Source organism: Cynocephalus volans, chromosome 16 (assembly GCF_027409185.1).
Source record: "Cynocephalus volans isolate mCynVol1 chromosome 16, mCynVol1.pri, whole genome shotgun sequence".
Taxonomy (NCBI): Eukaryota; Metazoa; Chordata; class Mammalia; order Dermoptera; family Cynocephalidae; genus Cynocephalus; species Cynocephalus volans.
The window spans coordinates 61,688,153-61,711,365 of NC_084475.1; the positions used below are offsets into that span (position 1 = coordinate 61,688,153).

Sequence of the window (23,213 nt, forward strand, 5' to 3'; positions counted from 1 at the left end):
CTGTAATGAACTAATCAGAAAAAACTTGGCATCTTTCTCTCCTGGAAAGATATTTGGCATTCAGGAAAGAAATTTAGGTTAAACACCTTTTAACTGTCCTTTCTGTAACAATTAAAAGCTTTTCCTTTGACTTACTGACACAATTCACAACCACACACAATGAAAGCAAAATAAATCTTTCCTGTGTGGTATATTACATGCCCTCAAATGCATTAAAACATACTAGCCGAGTCTGTATTTTTACAGACTTTAAGCTGTTGAAGAGCCAACAAAGGTACTGACAGCAGAGCGTCTGGTAAACAGGGTAAAAGAAAACCACCAGTAACTAACTATACTGTAGGATTTTCTGAGTACAGGACCCTGTGGTCAAAACAAACATAGGCTTTTCTGAGAAAGCAGAGTCTTCACCTTCAAAGCTCACAGTGCTAATCTGGACACAAGATGAAGCGTACTGGCAAAAGTTAACTAACACATGAACAGAGCATCCACAATAGCAAAGTCACACTAATGCAAACAAAAACTATCAAATAAAAGAATGAAATACTTACTGTAGACTGTGTTTTTAGTTTGTTGTTATTGTGTGTGGCTTTTTCTGTTGGGTTCTTTGTTTTGTTTTGTTTTGTTTTGTTTTTTGGGAGGGTTCTTTTTAGGTAAAGTAATCTCTTTAACATCTTTTGAACAGCACTTTAAAATCTGGGAAGTCCTTCATATATATAGTCCTCCTAACCATCCATGACATTGGGCATTACCAGGATCCCATTATTTTTTTAAAAAGGAAACTAGTTTAAAAATATTCAGATTCTACTAGCATTTACAGACTACCAATTATGTGCCAAGTGCTGTTTGCTACCCATTTGATTCATATGACAATTATGTATGATACTACTCACAATTCAGAGATTATAAAATTAAGCCTCAAAAATGTTAATAAGTATTTTGTCCCAGATCACAAAGCTAGTTCAACCATCAGACCTGGAGCTCTTACCCAGATCTCAAGATTCTTCCTGGGACACTAGTTTTTCAAGTGGTTTATAAAGATGGATGGTCTGTGTTCCTCACCAAAACATAGATAATCTGCCTTCCTGGGCCCAACGCACTATGATTACAAGCAGATTCCTGTGTCCAACATATATTTATAGGAACATACTAGCTAAAGGGAAATGTTTGTGGGTGTAGATGCTGCCAAAACTGATGGAACCTATAAAATCATCTGGCAAGTGCTACGTGCAAGAAGTGAAGTATTAATAAGACAGTCATTGGTAAAATGGAATAATGAGAGAAAGGAGAGGCAAAAGAGTGCTGTTGCTGGTAAGGTTTATATTAACTCAAGGATCAAAGAAAAAAAGAACCAGAATGGGTGAGGATCAGTCAAGATTTTTGGCTAGTGTAGATCTGTCAGATGGAAGATGATAGAACTAGTTAAAGACACACAAACACCCTCCTTTATTTTACTTTAACTTAAAGTTTATAAATATGCATTAATCAACCAGTCTTTTGATGTAGGATCAAGGAGTTTTGAGCAAGGTCTGAAAAGTCTTTCTTACATAAATCACACTTTTAATGCATTATCCACGATCACCATTTTTGAGCAGGAAGCCAGAGACCTGCATAGCCGTTAGAATGAAAAAGTCCCAGATTCTCATGATTTTTTTCCACTTGGTGTTTTATACCTAATTTGAGAGCATTTTTTTTTTCAAGAGACTCCCCTTCATGTTTCAACTTGGTATTCATAGAAACAATTACTTTTTGTGTACATTACTGGTTTATATAAAGTTTAATTAACTCATGTAATTACAAGGGCAACTGACATATGCTTGCGGGCAAACTACACCGGCTTCTTCAACCTTTTGGAGCAGAAGTGCACAGTGTAATAGAGCACCTGCCAGCAAGGGGCAATGATGGCTATGTTTTACAGGGGAATGGAGAGAACTGTTGTCAGTGCAGTACAATTACTTGAGCTTCTTTTGGTTGCTGAACATGTTGGGCCCTATAAGAGCTGGACAGAAGGGTAGTAGCTGTGCAGGAACCATCAGCATGCAAATTCCAACTGAGGGGATCTCCGGGAGTGAAGTCAGGAGGGAACCCATCAATTTATATTTACGTAAGCTTTAGGATACCTTAATAAGGTTTCAAAGTACATGTGCTGAGGCTATGCCTTTCCTTGAGAAAAGAGAAGATGACTATGATAACATTCTCCTTTCAAAAATGATGGCTGCTGTTTTAATTTCATCTTCTCTTAATAGGCTCAACTGCTCACAGTGATAAATTATATTTGGGTACAGTTTTTGTTATATAGATGTAACGATGCTTCTTTTAAAACCATCCTTAGAAACACTACAGTCTCCAATGAATATAAATATATATTTGAGAATAGAAGTGTCAACACAGGCACAACTCCCTAAGATGCTAATTTTTTAGGGAAACTAATTACATTCCCCCACATTGTTTTTTTTCAGTATGTTATTGTTCAGTATAACTTTTTTTCACAATACTTTCCCCTTCTGGTTAGGAACATAACTCTTTTGAAAGTTTTTTTTCATTCATTCAGTCTTCTGCATACACAATATTTATTTAACTGTCCAGTTACAGATATTCAAATGTGATGGTCTGATAAATATTTAAGTTTATAAATTTAAAGCTAATCTGTCTTGACAATTATGTAACCCAAGGAAAAAGAAAGGGGAAAAAACAGTCCATTTTATACAGTACACAAGTGGCATTTTACCAATTCCAATAATTTCAAGAGCACATATAAACATTAGAGGGAATATAACCATATTTCATGATTGCAAAGACAGCAAAAACAAGGTGGTCGTATAACTTTCATGTTATCATGCCTCTGCACAGTCCCTATAGGAAACAGGGAGGCAGAACTTTCTTTCACTTCAACATCCTGTTATTGAAATTTCTCTGAAAACTATTTGCTTTTTTAAAATACAGAAGCAAATGTTTTGGGATTTTAGACTCTGACATCCCTCTGCTGTCTCAATAAAAGATTAATTTGTGGTCCTTGCCTCCCCTGTGTTATTTGTGTGATTTAATGCTTTTCCTGGTAGAATCAGCTAAGAAAACATCTCTGGTCTTTCTATGGGAGTTTTCAAGAGCTTCACACTCCTTGCCTAGCTTATGTACTCCAACACAAAGGCAAAGGCTGCGAAGGCAGGTAAAAGTACAATCCAATTTATACAACTTGCTTGCTTTGGCCTATAATTTATCACAGGATTTTGTTGTATGAACTTATTTGCACAAGGGTGGCTTACACCCTGTATTGTGTACTGTTGAGAAGGCCAAGACTTGTCTTATTTATACAGTGAGCTCTCCCATTCCTTGTGGCCTGTCTACTCTACCTCCATAAATCACAACTCCAGATCACTGAGATGTATTTATAGTTATAGATGTATTAAGACTCCTCAACTATAAATACATCAATTAGTTAAAAGGACTCGTAACGATAAATACACACACACAAAAAACAAGTTTGCATTATTTAACTCAACATTTGTTGAGTGCCAATTAAGTACCAGGCACAGTGTAAAGAGCTGGGAAATCAGATAATTAAGAGACAGATTCTGCCCTCAAAATATTCCACTGGTCAGGAGAAAAACACTTTCATATGAGATAATAACAACTATAATCAAAGTACACATAAACTGTTAATGGAAGAAACACAAAGAGGGAGGGATTGATTGGAGTGGGACAGATTATTTAGAAAAGCTTCAAAGAATAGGTAAAAGTTAACCAGGTCATAAAGGGCCAAGGGTATTATACTGGGGCATAAACAGTATGGAATACTCAAGGAACCAAGAATTGCTAGTATTTTAGGATGACTAAAGTATTTTTAAAAAAGAGAGAGAGAAAGCAAAGAAAGATAAGGATAGAAAGGTCAGATTGAAGAAGCCTTAAAACTAATGCTTAAAAAAATTTGAAATATTTGAAACTGTTGAAGGATACTAGAGAACCAAACTCTTTTGTTGGAAAACTGATAAATTTAGGGAAAGATTCAAGCACTATGTTTTACTTTTCCTATACAAACTGTTCTACTGGTTAAATGAAAGTAAAAGAGGGAGCAGTCTCTTCACAGGTGAATTCTGGCTAATAAATGAAGAAATATGATGGAAGAAAAACACCAGATATTCACAATTCCTAATGAATTACAGTAGTCCCCCCTTACAGGAGTTTTCACTTTCCATGGTTTGTCACCCACCATCAATCTCACTCCAAAAATATTAAATGGAGAATTCCAGAAATAATCAATTCATAACTTTAAATTGCACACCTTCCTGAATAGGATAATGAAACCTTGCACTGTCCTGCTCCATTCTGCCCAGGAAATGAACCATCCCTTTGTCCAACATATCCATGCTGTATATACACTGCCCACCTGTTAGTTACTTAATAGCCATCTCAGTTATCAGATGGACTGTGGCAGTCTCCATCAACACATAATAGGCCCTCAAGTAAGCATTTGTTAAAAAAAATATATCCAATAATAACTGATATTTCTAACTTAGGTTAATAGATGGAATACATATTAACCTAATTAGGAATCACAGTCAGGTGTTTTGGGATCATGGGTAGAGCTAAACCAGTTAGGGAGTATGCTCAGCTGCTAATAACAGACACCTGTTAAAATAAACTAAGCTTGGAGTTTACTTATCTTTCATTGAATTAGAAATCCAGTATGATAGACAGGATCAGCATGGCAGCACCACATTATTAGAAATCAGGAATCCAGTCTCTTCCCATCCCTACTGCTCCTCCATACTTAGCATATGCTTCTCACAACATGGCAGCTAAAGCACTAGCCACGGCATCCAAGTTCCAGGCAAGAAGTGGTAGAAGGGGAAAAGACAAAGTGGTTCATGCCAGCTGAGTCAGCTCCTCTGTGTGGAGCCCCCCTATTATTCCCACCTCATAACATTTATATCTCATTGGCCAGACTTAGTCACATGACCTGCAAGGAAGGCTGGGGAGAATATTTTTTGTTAGGTATATTATTATCCCAACAAAATTGAAATTCTGTTAGTAAGAAGGGGATAATGGACATTAAATAGACAACTAGCAGTGTCTGCAATAAATACTTAAGTTTAGACTATGTTGTGCCTCAGGTATCTGTTTTGTTTCAGGTACCTACTGGTCTGAGATGTTCAGCCGGTAGCTTTTGAGAACAGTAGGGGATTGAAGTAAACGATGTTAAAAGAAAAAAATGTGTTGGTAGCAGATGATTGTCCAGAGAAAGATTATATGATAGAGAAGAAGGAGCCTGAGGATGGCTAACTTAAGGGTTGTAGAGAAAGATCAGCAGGCAAAGGAGACTCATAGAGAGCAGTCAGAGAGATCAGGGTAGGTATCATAAAGCCTAGGAACCTCACGGAAGAGCAAGTCGAAGGTGCCAGAAAGGTTAACTCCAACGCTTAGAAGATGGTCTGGTCTCTACATCACAATCTGGAAGGCACTGGTGACCTTTTCCAGTGTAGTTTTAAGAATAGTTTCAAAAGCAAAGTTAGACCACAATGGGTTGAGGAATAAGAGTGCTTTTGAGATGTTCATCAGTGAAGGGAAGGAAATGAAGAGTCTATAGTCTAAAGGGCTTCAGGGTTAATTGGGAAGTTGGAGGAGGGTGTATGTGTAAGAAGGTGGCTGTGTGGTATGAAGGATGCCTCATTATATACGTAGATAGACTAGGAGGAACAATCCAGGACACAGAAGCAGACACTGTAGAGACTGGCAGGTGGGAAGGAGAAGGATTCGGGTTTCATCCAGTGAGAATATCAGCTTGTCCAAGAAAAGGCTACATTTACACTGGAGTTTTTAAAGCTCTTTCCATGTTTTCATTTTCATTATTAAATGCTATTAAGACTTGATTTGCCAGACACCTAAATGTTTCATTTTCTGTTTCCCTCTGAAATATATCAAGTCATGATTATTCTGGTTGGTAATTTCCCAGAGACTATTAAGGATGAGAAGGATACAAAGTCTATCAAATTTTTCACTAATTAACCTCTGTAACATATACTGGGACTTACACCCTACTCTCTTAGACATGACACAAAGTATTTCAGATGGGATCCTTTTTTGGATATGAAACATAAGGGCATATAGGCTAAGATGCCCAGCCAAGAGGAGACATCAGCTGTATGCCTGACGGGTTTAAATAAGTGTGTGAGGACTTGTTCTTAGATGATAACAATCAACTAGGAACCATTTTCAAATGTTCAAGAGGGGGGGAGTTTGGGAAAGCAGGTGAGGGATGTGCAAAGAATTGGAAACTGTTCCAACTGGAAACAATAATGGCATGTGCCAACTAGGGACCTGCATCCTGGGGCCTTCGTTATTGGCAATGAGAGCTCTGTGATCTTGGGCAAGTTATTAAAGTTCGAAGCAAGTTCTCCCCTGCAAAATTCAAGTTGTTAAAGGAGATTTGTGAAGTCTTTTCCTGCTTTAAAAACTCTGTGATTGTCTAAATCATGAATTAAATACTATATAAAAGACAGCTATAGGTGCCTTCAAATTTGGTCTTTCAAAAAGAGTACTTATTAAACCTTGAAAGGTTTTTTAAATAGAGGAGAGAGACCATGGAGCTATTACTAAGTGCACAGGCCCAATGAAGATAAGAGATGGCCAGCACATGACACACCACTGACCTCCTTCAAACCTTTGTATTTTGGGGGTAAACTATGAGACTCATTAGTCTTATCACACAAAACAAGAAGGACTATGCATGACTTAGCTTTACACAAAGGGAAGGGACTTGTTGCAAGTCCTAAGTTACTGGACAATGAAGGCAGGATTGTATGCAACAGTAAGCATGCTAGTCCTGTCTGATTCTGACCTAAGGTTATCAGAAGACCTAGAAATTTAAAATAACCCATCACAAGATCAGCAACAAGTCTGAGGTTCACCTTCAATTAAAACAATCCTGGAAAATAACGGAGAAGAAGAGGAAACTTGAAAATATAGTGAACACTTTACACTACCGAAAATGCATAAAGTCACCTTGAATGGAATTTGTCAGATTCTAAACATTTAATCATTTTAAAGTCTTTACTTTCAGAAAGACTTTCCTTTGATTCTCAATCAAATCAAGAGTGAGGCCAAATGGGAAATGACATTTTATAAAATATGTGCAGAAATTTTTAAAAATACACTATGGCCATGGATTATAAATTATGAAGTCCCTAAACTAAAGCTTTGACTCTCGGTCTTTACAAGACCACCTGCCAACATCAAGTCTTCACAGAATACAATTCATAAAACTACCAAACAAAATGGTAAGTCTTCATCCATGACATTATTAATATTTTTGCTTGAACAAAAATATTAACTATGTCATGAATGGCAGTTTGCATCTATAATCTATAATCTTATGAGGTGTGTATTATCATTAAAATCCACATTTTATAGCTCACCACTAGTAAGCTGAACCTGTCTATTCTTTCGATTCCTAGTTTATGTCCTTGGCCACACTTCCTGACCCACCTCTCCTGAGCCCACAAAGATAATTTATTAGCCAGCTATGGCTAAGTTCCAGAACAAGAGAGCCCTATGTTCTTTCTTTAGATCCTTCATGAGTACAACCTTTAGATAATGTAGTACAATAAATGGGAGCCCTCACAATAACACTAGCCATGTCCTTGCCTCTAGAAGGAGGTATATGAAATAACCTAACAATATAGCACATTGATGAAAAGTTCCCTTGGAGAGACTCTAAGTACCACAGCTTTTCACTATTTTCTGCAATTCTGCTTCTTAGAAAATGATATTGAGGTATAGAAGCAGGAGTCAATCAGCATTTCAGAAATCATGGCTGATTCTCCTTGCATCCACTATTCATAGCCAAGTATCCAAATATTGTGGCTATATTGTATTTCTTATTTTTTCCCCTTTTGCTGAACTGTGGCACCACTACCAGAGGGTCAGAGGAAGCCAGATGGTGGGACAGCTAACACTACTAATTTTTTTTTTTCCTCAAAAAGGTCTAATCAGTATCATAGTGGTTTTAATTTAATGAGATTTCTTGCTCAATAAGGTTTAATCAGCGGAAAGGTACAAAAAGCATGAGTTTTGGCACTATCAGACCTGGATTTGAATTCTGGCTCTGCCACTTCCATGTCTATAAGATGAGAACAAAAGCTATCTCATTATTGTATGAATTAAATAAAAGGATATAGACTAAAAGTATTCAGAGCATGACTAGTATGGAGTGGACGTTCAATAAGGCTTCCTTCAGTCCCAATAAACTAGTGTGATAAATTAACTGCAGGAATTTATTTACAAGATCTCTCTTCATTTTTAGTGAGGACAGCGCAGACTGTGTACAATTGCCACCAACTATTTTTTTTTTCAAGTTGTTTCCTCCTATCAAGAACGGCCTCTCCTACCAACCTCACACCTTCATCTCCACTAATTTATCCCTCTTTCCTTCAAAGTCCAACTTAAATTTTAGTTTTGTACTATCCGTACCACCTAATACAGTACTTGTATTTAGGATTTTTAAGTGTTATTGAACATCACTAATCAAAGAATATCACAATTAAACATGCTTAGAAGAAAATGTTTTTAATTCCTCAAAATGACATGATGGTTTATCACACTTAGAAAAAATAAAAGAGCCACATAATAAAGCAAGGGACAGAAATTTAATTTTTAAAAAACAGTACTATGATTCTAAAAGCACTGAGGTCCCAAACAAGGGCACTCAGTAATTTATTTCTCTCTCTCTCTCTCTCTCTCTCTCTCTCTCTCTCTCTCTCTCTATTTATTTAAAGTAATATCTGAGGGCCCCATGCATACATTTTCTTTCTGTGGCCAAGAAAGGCCAGGAAATTTCCTTTTCTGTGTCACAGATTCTGAATATTTCTGCCTACCCCAGGCCCCCCACATCCCCATCCTCTATGTTTTAAGAATTCAAAGGTAAAGTTGTCCCCAAACACTTTAGTAAATGCTTTTCAATTTTTCCTGCCTAAAGTAGGATCTTTGACTTTATCTGGGAACATCTCATTGTGCAGTCACCTTTAATGATCTAAAGAAGCCTCTTGGAGGTGATTTTTCTGTGTGGACCTTGACACTGCCTTAAGAGTATACAGTCATAAATTGTTACCCACTTAGAACAATTTCTCAAACTTAGTAAATACTAATTACATGGACACCAAAAGAAAGCTACCCTCTACCCATGCCATTGCATTACCTTGTTTCCTAATTCAAAGAAAGCACAGACTATATTTTGAGTAACTTAGAGAGACTATTAAATGTATTTACAAAATAACTAGAAGATTCAAAAAAGAGTCTCCAAACTGGAGGACACCATTTGTTATTTGGTGGCACCTTCTGGGAAAGCTTGATACTGCAGCTCAGCTCTGTTAAACATAAATTCCCATGCAAAAGCAAGAGGGAAAAAAATCTGAGGACAACCTATCATCTCATGAAAGCTGCTGGTAAAGTCCAGACCAAGAGGTCAAAGAAACATGATTAATAAGTGAGACAATAGTATGAAATTCCCAAGGCTTTCACAACAGTGATGCCAATTTCATGAAGCACACCTGTGCAATTTTAATATGAATCCATGGAAAAATAAGATTTGCTTCGCACCACCCTCCCCTTAAGTACATTCCATACCTAGTCATTCAAATCCTGGCTCCACCACTTTTAAACATGGCAGCCTTGGGCAAATTTCTTAACTTCTGAGCTTCAGTTTCCTCATCTATAAAATGATGATAATAATAATACCTATTTTATAGAGTTGTGTTGACAGTTAAATGAGTTAAAACACGTCAAGTGCTTAGAAGGGTGACTGGCACATAGTAAGCACTTAGGAAAAGTTTAACTATAGCTATGAGGCATCCCTCCAGTATGGTAAATCTAGTCTTGAAAAGACCATGTTGAGTCACATCTTTGACTTTGTATCTAACGATGACAGAAGGGACAATTACATAAAAACATGGGCACTAAAATAAGAAATAATAATTTACAGTATAGGAGACGCAGCTCTCTTGAAGAAGGCTCATGGAATTTATTGAAAGACATACTTGCTCAATACATGTGAGTGAAAATGCTGAGTTTTGGTGATTTTTGATGACACCCAGCTCTACAGTGGTAGAGCCCCTGTCTGTTCACAACCTCTGCTACCCATGGGCTTCTAAGGAATTATTTAATTTAAAAACTGAGATACCACACTGGGCTTAGTATGTGCCAAAACAAGGAAGAGAACAGGCCCCAGTTTTTTTTTTTTTAAATCTCTTTTAACTGCTTCAAATCCTTTTCTGAATAAGCCAGGAATATGGATGAATAAATGAACAGCTGGTTGGCAAGAATGTGTCCTTTTCAATTTAATCACGTACAACACAGAAAACAAGCAAAAAAACACTAGAAAACAGGGACAGGTAAAATATCTCCACATGTCCAACAAAGTTAACTTTCTTCCATTTGTTTTAATTAATGTTCCACATTGAGCTGAATCTACCAGAGGAAGAATCACAACCCTTCAGGTATTTTTACCTCCAGTTATAAAACACTTCAGAAAACAAGAGCCCCAAATAAGAGTCCCCCCCTGCAGAGCAAGGGCAGTCCTTTAATGAGTGGCCTTCCAGCTGCTTGCTCACCATACATACAGACTTTACAGCTCTTGCCTGTGTTGGAATTACAAGTCATTAAAAAGCCACTTTGAAAACACAATAAAGACCTTTTTCTCTGACTGCAACAAACTTCCATCATATAAAAACCTAAGGCCAATGCTTCAACAGCAGGACGTTTACTGCCAGCTCCAGACAGTTGAAGCAGGGCAATGAACAGGGTGGAGCGGGAGGAAATGAGGGACAACAAAAGAAGGGAAGTTTCTTTTTCCTTCTCCTTCCTTTTCTTCTTTTGAAAGAAACTTCTGCTAAGGTGGTTTAAAGTATTTATCCTGTTTCTGAACCACCATTCACCCTTGGGAAAAATGCTATCATCTGATGAGATTTTGCTTTTCTCCTTCAAGAAGATTTTATCCAAGAAAACACTTTGGTAAGCCAAACCTATCAAAAGACATGATAGAAATCTCATTTCTCACATTAGTAAATCGTACATACTTTAACCTGCAAATATAATTTGCCTATTTCAAGGAAAAATAAACTTTTAATTTCCTCACTTTTAAATTATGATTAAATCTACAAAGCAAAGAGGAAAAAAAGGAAGACAATGATAAAGAAATTACTACCAAAACTAAACCTAATCATAAATGGCTATCTCAGTTTTCATTTACTGGTTTTTTTCCTCTGTCTCTGCTATGAATACCGAACTTTTTCATATCACAAAAAAAAATCAATTCCATAGATTTGTCTTTAGAAGCAGAGTTATATGAAAAACAAAGACAAATGAAAACTGGGGAATTACAGAATGGGTGAAAAATATTTGAGTTCTTTTTTATTATCAATTAAAGTTTAAACAGGTCAATAAAAACAGGTCAATAAAGTTATAAACTTTTAGTTGATGCTGATACACTCAGACCCTCACTCTTTCCAGCTGCTAATTAGTATTCAGTCACCAGTAAGAAAAACCACTTATCACTAAAGAGTTAGTACACCATTATGTCCCCAGTGAGATGAACTCCTAAACCAAGAACCATTTTACTCTAATGGGAATTACCTAGGTTCTTGAATATAAAATATTCTTAAAAAAACATTCCCTTATAATGCTTTCTGTATTTGTCAAATGCTCACCCATTATAAAAATAGTCCTTCTGCCTCCCTACACTACCTACCCTATCCTCTATACCTCTCCCCCCCGCCCCACCCCACCACTTCTGTAGGGGAAAATTATTGACAGAATTTCATGTGATAATATATATATCAGATTTCCTTATAAGATGAGAAATATTTCAAGAATCACAAAATGTATTTAAAATTACTCTTTGGGTTATTTAACGCAAAGATAAATCATTCCTTGGGATGTGTTAACAGAAATAGCAATTTATAAAAGAACTACCAAGTGCCTACCTAGTGCAGTGTTAGGTGTGTTCCTATACTTGATCTCATTTAATTAAAAAACTAATAGATCTTGGGAAACTTTGGCTTAACTTCTAGTTTAAAACTTAGACTCTTTGTCCTATATTTTTACAGTTACCACATAACAAATGCATAAAATATCAAGGCCATATATCTCCTTAAAACAAAATTCAGAGCAAAGTGACATATTCCAAGTACTTTCCCACCCCTTAAAGCATATAAACCTACATACTTGAAAAAGGACACTAGAGTTCAGCAACAGTGCTTTTGAATATCAATCTCTTTCAAAGCTACAGGTTATAAAGGTTTGCAGAAGCCAAGTCATACATAACTAATATTATGGCTAATATATATATTTTTTGATTAGTGTGTTAACTGCTTTACCTGGATTGACTTATTTAATTTTCACAATAATCCTACAAAGTACATACCATGTGATCTCCATTTTACAAAAAAGGAAACTAAGAAACATGAAGAAACATGAAAATCATTTGCCTGTGATCACAGGCGGCACTGGGATTCAAAACACAGCCCATCTGACACCAGACTGCAGAATCCTAATTATCCACATACCTACCTACCACTTATCAACAAATAAGTGATCCTTTAAAAAGCATGCAGGCATGCAAATCATGGGTGTCCATCTCTTCTCTCTTCCCATACACAAAATATATAAAATCTGACCAAAAAGAACCACATAAATCAACAATCTAAGCTTCCTATCCATCTCAATAGTACTGATTTTTATTTTTATATAAAACCTGAATCTAACTTAACTGTGGAAAAGCTTCTTTAACACATGCTTCCTTTTAACTGTAACAAACCTCAGGCAACATACTCAGGCAAGATGTTTTCTTTACAGACATACCAGGTGAATAATCATTTCTCCCAGCCGTTCTAATTCTTCAAACTCTTCTGATTTCCTTTTGTGTCTTTCTTCTGTCCAAAGTCCATGATCTCTGCCTGCTATGTCCAAAATTACCCACCACCCCATCCCCCACAAATAAACATTAATCGGGCTCATATTCAAATAATGAAGTTGGAAAGGACCTTAGAGAGATCAGGTCATCTGATCACACTTACTCAGAGGCAGACACCTTTACAACAGGACAATGTACACAGCAACCCCTGAAGTTGAGCCAGCCCCAAGCTACAAAATCTGTTACGGGCCAAGGGAGCCTACAGGTTGCTTAATGCTTGCCATTAAAATTGCCTCCTGTTCCTTCTGTCTTGACCACAGGAGCGACGCCAGGTAGAAGACAGTCCAAACAAAGGATATCTTTACTACTGGATAAACAATTTTAGCACACACTTATCCTCCTTTGCACATGGCTTACATGGCACCACTTTTGTCAGTTCTCTTCCGTTACATGACCTACACTTAAAGAATTAAACCAAGAGAGCAACAATAAAAACATTACTGTTACCAGAAGACTAATAAGTAAAGTACAATTGTTGGGTTTTATACCCACATGACACCCGAAAGTCTTCACAGTTTTTCTCTGCAATGCAATGCACAGCACCTTACAAAAACTCATGTAACCACTGGATTTGTGGCTTTAATATGTCATGCATCATTTTGAAAATTTATTACCTACTGTAAGGAATTCCAATTCATTTCAATTCATTCCACAAAATTTTTCAAGGCATTGCTTTGGATAAATATACCAAGTTGAACAAGAATTTTATTAAAAGAAAAGCATACTTTATAAATCATATATAAAACAGTGGGAGCAAGAGGCAAACAAAAAGGAGTGTAAACAGAATTACCTAAAGAGAAAGACCATCTGTGATAGTTTCATGTAAAAAGAACATTTAATAGTGCTTTATGAATGCCATTTAGTCTTCTCACAAATCAGCAAACATTCTGAAAAGGTGCCTTTCAAAATTCTGACCACTATAAGAAACATATAAACCATCTCTGAAATAAAATTTTCACAAACCATTGCTTACCCATACTAATTACCATGTATTCTGATTCTTTTTTAATGCTGGTGACGATATGCTAAATTGATTTCATAGCTCACCAGTGAATCACAACCCACAATTTGAAAACCTCTGTGCTAGAAGAATCACAACATGTCAGGAAGACAAAGTTGCTAAGCTTGACAATTTTGATAGACTAAGCACACCCCAACAGCATTTCAGGGCCATAAGAAACAAAAGTCAAACATACAAAAAAGTTCCAAGTAACATCTGCATTAAGAAAAAGTTTCAAATTAAGAGAAGAATCAAAGAAGGAAAAATTAAAACTTGAGATAATGAAACAAACCCATTCAACTCTCATCTCCATTTTACAAACTATAAGTAGAAAGCCTTTAACAAACACTGTAACAAATTACCCAATCTCCAGTATTTTATGATACTCTGCTCCTAATCTGGCCTTCTTTTAAAATTTTGGTATTACCTATGAGAGTAGGGGAAAGGTGGTGTCCATGGACCACTGGGAATCTGTATTGGCACCATGTCCTGACCCTGGCTAGCTTTCAACTCAGATCAGTGCAAACTCAGGGAAGGGAATTTGCTACTAAGGCTTCCTACCTTTTACCAGCATTTAAACTAGGCACATCTGGGGGCAAGCCCACAGGACAGAAAGAAAGATTTCAAAAATTACCAGCAATTTTTAGCCAGACATCTTCCTTGATCATTGTCTAGACATAACAAGCCAAAGTAAGGAGACTACTGGGATCGATAATCACTGATAAGTAACTGAATAAGGCCAAAATCGGACAAAAAAGGAAAAGTGAAGAGAAGAGAACTTCACAGTAAATAATGTTTATACTTCAAAAATAGAATCAAATACCCTTTGAGTTACTAATAGCTCTGTCACGGTCAGTGTAAGATTTCTTATGTTGCTAAGAGGTTAGAATAGATAACCTGATGATCCCTTCCAATTCTGAAAATCTGTCATTATAAATTTAAATCCAAACATCAGATAACATCTTTTGCGGTATTAGATGGTCACATGCTCCTTTAGGCATCCACCAAAGGATAAAGCTATCCATCATCAAAAACTTGTAGTGAAGATCACACATCCTACCCCTTCCAAATGAGTGGCTATACAATGAAGAAAAAAAATTTAAATATTTCATTTTCAAAATACCGACACCCGGTTTATGGTATATATGTCACGTTTTATCAAATTATAAATTTTACACACATGTAGTATATTGTTACATCAATATTGCCTCAGTAAAGCTATTTTAAAAATACTATTATCAGCTTTCCATCTATATAAATAAATTACTTCATTCCAATGATCAAAAGATCAATATCATAGCTGTACCCCAATACTGTCTGTTTCTCTTTTAAATTTATTTTCCCTTGTATTCAAGTTTTACAGTATTCTTCTCATCTTCCTAAATTATTAATCATTGAAAAGCATAGTAACGAAGCTTTAATGAGCACCTAAATTTTCTGCTGCTATTCAAATGACCCATTTTTATATGATAGAATATACCTTTCATTTAAACATTTAAATGACATCCTAAAAATCTGCATTCCTTAACATTATTTAATTTCTTTCTTCCCATTAGTCACAGGAATTCATATCTAGGCCACACCTACTTCCATGCTTCCATTTTATGGTTCGGCATTTACGATTCAAGCATTCATTTTCTTCCCTCATTCCTTATTATAAAGCTATCTGAAATAAAATCTGGAAACCAGTAAGGGAAAGGAGGGAAGCCAACAAGATTACTCACATCAGATTTAGAGGACATATTCTCCTCCACATCTGAATCATTGGGATCCACAATATCATCAAATGGCGGTAAAGTTGATTTCTTCTTCTCTGATGTTTCACTTTCAATTTTGACCTTTCCCATCTTGACATGAGATTTATCTTTTATCTGTTTCTTGTCAGCAGAACAAGTGAGTATCAGCGGTGGCGCACTAGAAAAACTTTTAAATAAAGCCTCTGAGCTACTCTTTTTCCTTTTTTTGGCTGAGAGTTCTTCGGAATCTGAAACGGGGGGCCTTTTACTAGGAGCCTTCTTATTTTGCTGTCCACTGGTGATGGTGAGTAAGTTACTGTCTGGTTTTGGCTCTTTTGACATGGGTTTAGGTTCCTTGAAGGCCATCTTAGGGACTATTTTCTCTTCTTTCAGTGGTTTATTTTCTTTGGGTTTCTTAGAGGATTCTTTGGAAGATTTGTTGTGATCCCTGGAAGGTTCTTTGAAGGCACTTTTATGTTCTCTGGAGTCTTTAGAAGGTTTTTCCTTGTGCTCCTTCATTAATTTGTGAGGCTTTGAAAAACTGGTACTACTGCTGCTGCTGCTACTACTGCTGCTGCTGCTGCTGCTGCTGCTGCTGCTACTGCTGCTGCTGCTGCTGCTGCTGCTACTACTGCTGCTGCTGCTGCTGCTACTGCTGCTGCTGCTGCTGCTGCTGGTATGAATACTCCTGTTAGGGTCCTGCAAAAAGAGAGAAGAAAATGAAATTCTTAAAACTAAAAGCCAATTTCCTTGAGCTCGATCTACATAAATGATCCTTTTTTGATTGCTCTCAAGCTATCTCTAAAATGACAAAAATATTTTAATATAAACCAGACAACCACAATATAACAGGTGGGAGTAGTGCATGCAAGAAACGTAATGAGAGAGGGTTACTACTATCAAAAAATTTAATGTGGAAAGCTGTTTTCTTAAACATTCAAAGTTTTAAAACATTTCAATTCAACACATGTTAACTAACTGCTTGTTCTAGAAGACACAAGATAGATACCACATGGCCCCCACTCCTAATAACTATGACATATCTATGACTTGACAGCTGTTAGAAGAGCCACCTAAAAAGTACTATAACAACCAAAAGAAGGGGACTATTTAATTCTGTTGGGAGCATAGGGAGAAGAATAATTCAGAAATTTATCCAGAAATAACAACACCTATCGAGAATTAGGTCAGGTCTTGGAGGATAAGCAGGTAATTACTAAAAAGAAAAGAATGAAAAGATACTTAGAGACCAGGGACTGGAAAAAACTAAAACAATAACAGAGCAAAAGCACAGATTGTATTTGGGGAACAGCATCCAGCTGCAGCACAAGATTGAGAATGAGGCAGAAAAATAGCCAAGGGTCACATGGTAAGGTCAGATTATATAAAATTTTAAATGGCTCTGTAATATAAAGAATCATAAGATTCCAAAAAAGAAATGAAATAATTCTCAATTTGTGATAAAAAGTGATTATTTTTATACTGTACAAAATATCATCAGTTAAGGAATGTGTCTCCAACCCACTATGGAAAAAAAAAGGAATCTAACAGAACAAGGGTTTCACCTAACCATCAAACACACTGAAAAGGCTTTAGCAATTATTGTTGTGTAATCATAAGAAAAGAGCTAATTGTTGCCCATTTCATTTTAAATGTCATCAGTTTTTTCAGTCATATATAATCTTTCTGTTTAGGAACAAAATCTAAGTCCATACTTATCATATTTGTGAACCTCTACCATTAATAGAAAGAAGAAGAAACAGAAGAAGATCCTAGACATGCAAAAATCCACACCAATACTAAAAGAGCTCTATCTTGCTTACTTCCACCTCTAACGGAACCAAAGACAAATAGATGTCCAAATGTTCAACCAGGATTTACATCTTCAGGCTTGCTTATTATCTTTCATCTCTAACTCACCCACTCAATAAAGCACAGTGATATGTAAACCAATCCTATATTTCTTAAATGTCTAGCATGATACAGAAAAGACAGTAGGCAGGGGCTATGCTTTTCACTAAAATGAACAACTGGGTCTATAAAAAAGAAAAAAAGAAAGCATGTGTATATGTACATCAGAAATTAATACCTAAAATAAAAAATTATTGTTTTTGTTAGTGGGAATATGTATTTTTGTCCTTTACAAAATTTTTTGTCTTATTTGCTCAACAACAATAAAATGACCTATACCAAATTATTCCATTTATTTACTCAACTGAGCATTTGCTTTCAAAATTCTAAAATGGATAAAGTTACTAAGCAAAGACATGCTTTTATGCATCAAACTAGATAATTCCTTACAAAACATCTTAATCTGAGATTTAAAACCAGAATGCTAAAGATAGGATGCATATTACTGAAACTTCATTATTTTATAAATTCTATTACAAGATATTTCCTGGCATGTTAAGCAATACTATGAATAATTAAAATTAAAGTATAATGGACAAACTAAATTAAGGAAGAACATTTTGAAATCTAATATCCTTGAGGGTTTTTTGGGTTTTTTTTTAATTGATTTGTTGAGTCACTGAATTTTGGCAATTTGTAATAAGTATTCTAACTATGGCTCTAGAACACACAAGCATTGCTATTTAATATTCAACCTATTTGTAGTATTACACACATTTTTACATATGTAACTTTTTAAAACACATAATTTTTAACCTACCAACATATTTCTAATGTTAAGCATTAGAAAAACAGTAACATTCTGGCACCAGGCGGGGGGCAAAAGAGAAAAATGGACTTCTCTAGGGGTCTTTCCATAACTTATTTTTAAAATCTTTGTGTAGAACCAACTGGAACTCTAACATTAGGTATACAGTGGTATCTGACAGAGCTCCTTGTGTCACAGAAAGTTAAAGTTCTTGTTTTACTTACATGCATATAATGCGAGTTACAAAACTCCAGAAATGTAACTTTTTACTCCCCATATTGGCCTAGGTATTTAATGTCTACTGTTACCTACTTTTCACACACTGAACACATCTTGGTACAAACAAGTGACCTAACCATTCCTGTTCCTTCCCTTTTGTAATTTCCACCTCAAAAACCTTTAAGCTAGGAGAATCCAAAATTAAGGGGACAAACACTTCCATAACAACGTTCTAGACAGATAACATTCGGAAAATAAGAAAATGGAAAGAGAGAAAAAGAGAGAACAGTTTCTATTATACAAGAGCAGGCATTTTGGGGGCCCCAGCCTGTGATAACAGGCAAAGTTCAGATATATGTCATCAAACTCCATATTCATTCTTGTAATAAATGTAAAACACTGGCTTAGATACACAATCAGGCATTAAATTGCTACTGACACAGAATAAAGGCTTTCACTGATTCTTAGCCTACCTACCATCCCATATATATAAGGGATCTAGTCACTGGCTTTTTAAAAGTTTTACTGAACCATTAACCTCAACATTAAGTGTCACTGAGTAGCACACACTAATTACCATTCAATGTGAAGTTTACACATGCTGTATAATTCAAATTCTTTTTGCCTGAGACTGATTAGGACAAACTGAATACCAAGCAATCCAACCAGGGAGTGCGTGTGTGCATAATTCAAATCTCAAATATTTAAGGCAAATGACTGTATAAACATAAATATACATGTATTTGTACTAACTTTACAACCTATGAATATAGAATACAATATTTTCTTTCTTCCATTCAGGCACTACTGAATACATCCTTGTTTTAATTTTCTGGAACATAATGGATCTCTTGGATATATAATCTCTTCTAATACTACTTGTCAGCAACTTTACTAGATGGCTTAAGAACAGGGTGTAACTACTGGCCAGAATATGGTTTTCTGATGATAAGTGGCTTTTAATTTCCATATTATTTTCATGTCTTCTTCCCAGTACCACTGAAAAAGCTGATTCTCAGCTCCTGTCCCTCTAGCTACCCTCTTATTTTTGGTCTCTGTCCTACTTTTAACTGGCTTCTGCATTGTGCAAGATTTTCAGATCGATCACATTTTTTCAATTAAATTTGCATATGGACAAATAAACTCTCCCAGAGGAATTTTATCTGTCAAAACCAATAAACTCTCCTAGAAGAGTTTATTTGTCCAAACTGCATTTTACAAGGATACTTCCTAAAAACTGTAGTAGAGTTCAAGAGGGAAAACCATGACTGTCAAAGATAGGCTTCCAAATAAAAGTCTCTGGTATAATTAAGCACATGACAAATGATGCAGGGGGATGATACTATCTGAGGCTATGAATAACATATGCAAACATAGGATTCTGTGGCAAAAACAAGCCTTGATTTCGATTTACCTTTCCCTACTTCAATCCCAAATCCAACCCCCTTTACCTTTCTTAAACTAGTCAGCTCTGGGGAGAGCAGGCAGTGGGGCCTGAAGAATGTTGCCATAGGCTTATGGGCATCTCGAGAGAAAGGGCTAGTACAGGACTTGCTCTGCTCTGGGCTGCAAGCCAGACCCGGAAAAGTTCTGCACACAGATAACTGCACAAGTGTGGCCAGCCTCCCTAGACTCAAAGGCACACAGGAGGCACTCAAAAGGAGGGAGAGTCCACTCTATTCCTGGCCTGGGGAATATGAGGAGGAAGACACAGAGTCCTCCAGGTGTGCATACAAGAAGACAACAGGCCTGCTGCTACAGTGCAGGCTGAGATGCCTGGATGTTTCATCACTTAAAACAGCCAAGGGTCCCGCAACAGCTCAAATTGAACGTCAGTGCACATACACATAACATACCTAAGGGAGGAGGAACTAGGAGAGAGTAGAACAGATCTTCTGGAGGAGACAGAGGTAATACTGAGGTCAAAAACAGTATGACTACATAAGGAAAACCAAATAGTCTTGATTAAGAACAAAAAATAATTCCTAGAAAAAAATTTTTAATTAAATTAAAATTTAAAAATTAAAATTCTCAAGCTGATTAATTCGGTAGGTAAAAGAGAGGATAGACTCTAACTGGCAGTATGAAGATCAACTGGAAGAAATCTCAAAGCATAAAGAGATAAAAATTATAAAGGGAAAAGAGAAGAAACTTGAACACATCAAGGCAACCTAACACACCAGCCACAGGAAGAATTTTAGAACAGTGTACAGAAAAAGGAAACAGAAGAGATGAAAGAGGCAATAATTAAAGTAACATAAAAGAAAGTTTCCGTGAACTAAAAAAAGGACGAATCACAACCCAAAGAGTTCTCCAAGATCTAGACAAGATTAACGAGAAGACACACACCCAGGAACATCGAGTTAGAATGACTAAACTTCAAGGATTAAAAACAAAAAACAAAAACACCAGAGATGTTACCAGAAAGAATAATTACTTAAAAATGAAAAAGAATCAAATTAACATTGTACTTCTCATTTGTAACGTGAAAATACAGAAGAAAGAACAATAACATCCAAATGGCTGGGAGAAAAAGAAGTACAATCCAAACATCCTACACACACAGTCAGTGTGAAAGAAGTTCTTGCTAAAACGTAAGGATTCAAAGAACACATTGCCCACTGACCTACCTAAGGAAAGGACATGAGAAGAGATTCTAACTAAGCTGGGTGTGGTTTAGCACATCCATTGTAAGCAGTGGGGGGGGGGGGGGGGGTAGTGCACATGAGCGTCAATGTATCTTTTTTAGTTTTGTTGCTGTTCTTGTGTTCTTTAGAGAGAGAAGAGAAAGGAGTTTTAGTGAAGCAGGCGGGTGGGCATCTTTTCCATGCTTTTCCAAACCTATGGCTTCTAAGGACCCTTCTGGCCAGTTACCTAGCTCGTGTGTAAGGAGTCTGGTGACCCAGCCTGGTGTGTGTGGGGTTTGGGGGCCCAGCCTGGCGTGTGTGGGATCTGGGGACCCAGTCTGTGAATGGGCTTGAGGGGTCTGCAAGCTCCAGACCCAGCCCTAGTGCCACAATCGGCCTAGTCGGTACAGGATTACTGGCAGGTAAAAGAGCCCAACAACTGGCGTGGTTGTGTAGCTAGTCGATTGGCACTGTGAGCAGGATTCCCGGCCTTGGCCTAGCCAGACAAACTAAATCACAAGAGACCTTTTGAGTGTGGGAAGATAGCAAGAGCAAGAAACAGGGGTGCAACGTATATTACACTCTATACAGAATTAAACCTAAATGAATATAAACTCTATAAATATACAATATAAATGCTCAACACAGAAAAGTCTAACAAAATCTGAACCTAAAAAACTAAGTTATCTCTAAGGAAATTTAGAAATGAAAGAGGAGAGGATTAGTGTCAAGGTGAGGAAAAATGTTGGTATCTTTTTTCACATTAAAGTGGATGAAAAATTAGATTATGAATAATTGAATGCCAGTAACAAAATGGAAAAATGCAGAAGTGCCACATAAACAAATGGAAAATGAATATCAACTTGAAAATATAAGCAAAACTAAGAAAAATGGAAAAAAATTACAAGTATGAATAATAAACAAAGTAAAAAGAAAGTACCAAGATCAAGTATCACTTAGCATAAAAATGAGAAAGCTGAATTCTTCCACTGTAAGACAGACTGTCAGACTAGGCTAAAAAGACAAAGGTCAGATATAGACTGTTTGCAAGAAACACTTAAAATCAAATGGTTGAGGGCCGACCCCATGGCTCACTCAGGAGAGTGCGGCGCAGGGAGCGCAGCGCGCTCCTGCAGCGGGTTCAGATCCTACATAGGGATGGCCGGTGCACTCACTGGCTGAGTGCAGTGCAGACGACACAAAGCCAAGGGTTACGATCCCCTTATCGGTCACAAAAAGAAAAAAAAATCAAATGGTTGAGAAATGTTAAAATAAAGGTATGGGCCAAAAAATATCAGCTAAATGCCCCCAAAAGAAAGCATGAGTGTTGTTGTTAATATTAAACAATGTGGAATTCAAGGTTAAGCACACGAAACAACATAAACAATTTAAAAAGCTAACTTACATAAAACAAAACGTATTTAAAATTTAAGAAAAACTTGAAGCAGAAAACATTTCAACAATTGGTAGAATTAATAAAATTTTAAAAAAGAGAGAATGAAAACTTATTTAAACACGAAGGCTAAACACAGCCAATAAGACCCAAAATTTAACATTGTATCAGTCAATGGGTAGGGACCACGGCACAAGAGGAAGAGAAACGGCACTTAAGAACAGCAACAGGAGTCTTTCATTCAATAACAATGTAAGTGGCCAGCACAAAAAGAACATGAAATATCTATACACACACAACAAAGAAAAAGAAAGGTCTGTTGTTAAGGGACACAATGCTTTGAAGGATCTTACTTGTTTTGACTTTTTAATAATATTGTCCCATTTTTTTAAAGTGATATTCAACCAGGAAGTTAGAAGTTACAATGTACCCCCACAGCTCAGGGAAAAAATAATAACACCAAAGCCCTTTCGACCAGGAAAGAGCTGCAGACAGTTTTACATAACTAAAGAACCACATTCTTCAATTCTGCAATTTACCTGGATCTGTACAATAGTCAATCAGTACAGATATAACCACACATATAGAAATACAGATAAGTCTAGATTTTGCCCAAATGAC

The 23,213-nt window shown here is 36.4% G+C and overlaps 1 protein-coding gene across 2 annotated transcripts in view; it reads right to left on the reverse strand.

The window, feature by feature from the left end:
- Nucleotides 1–23,213, reverse strand: part of MLLT3 (MLLT3 super elongation complex subunit) — a 267,123-nt gene that overhangs the window by 49,565 nt on the left and 194,345 nt on the right. For both annotated transcript variants that reach the window (XM_063080911.1, XM_063080912.1), the window contains exon 5: nucleotides 15,683–16,393. In XM_063080911.1, coding sequence (XP_062936981.1) covers nucleotides 15,683–16,393 — 711 coding nt within the window. The remainder of the gene's footprint in view (nucleotides 1–15,682; nucleotides 16,394–23,213) is intronic.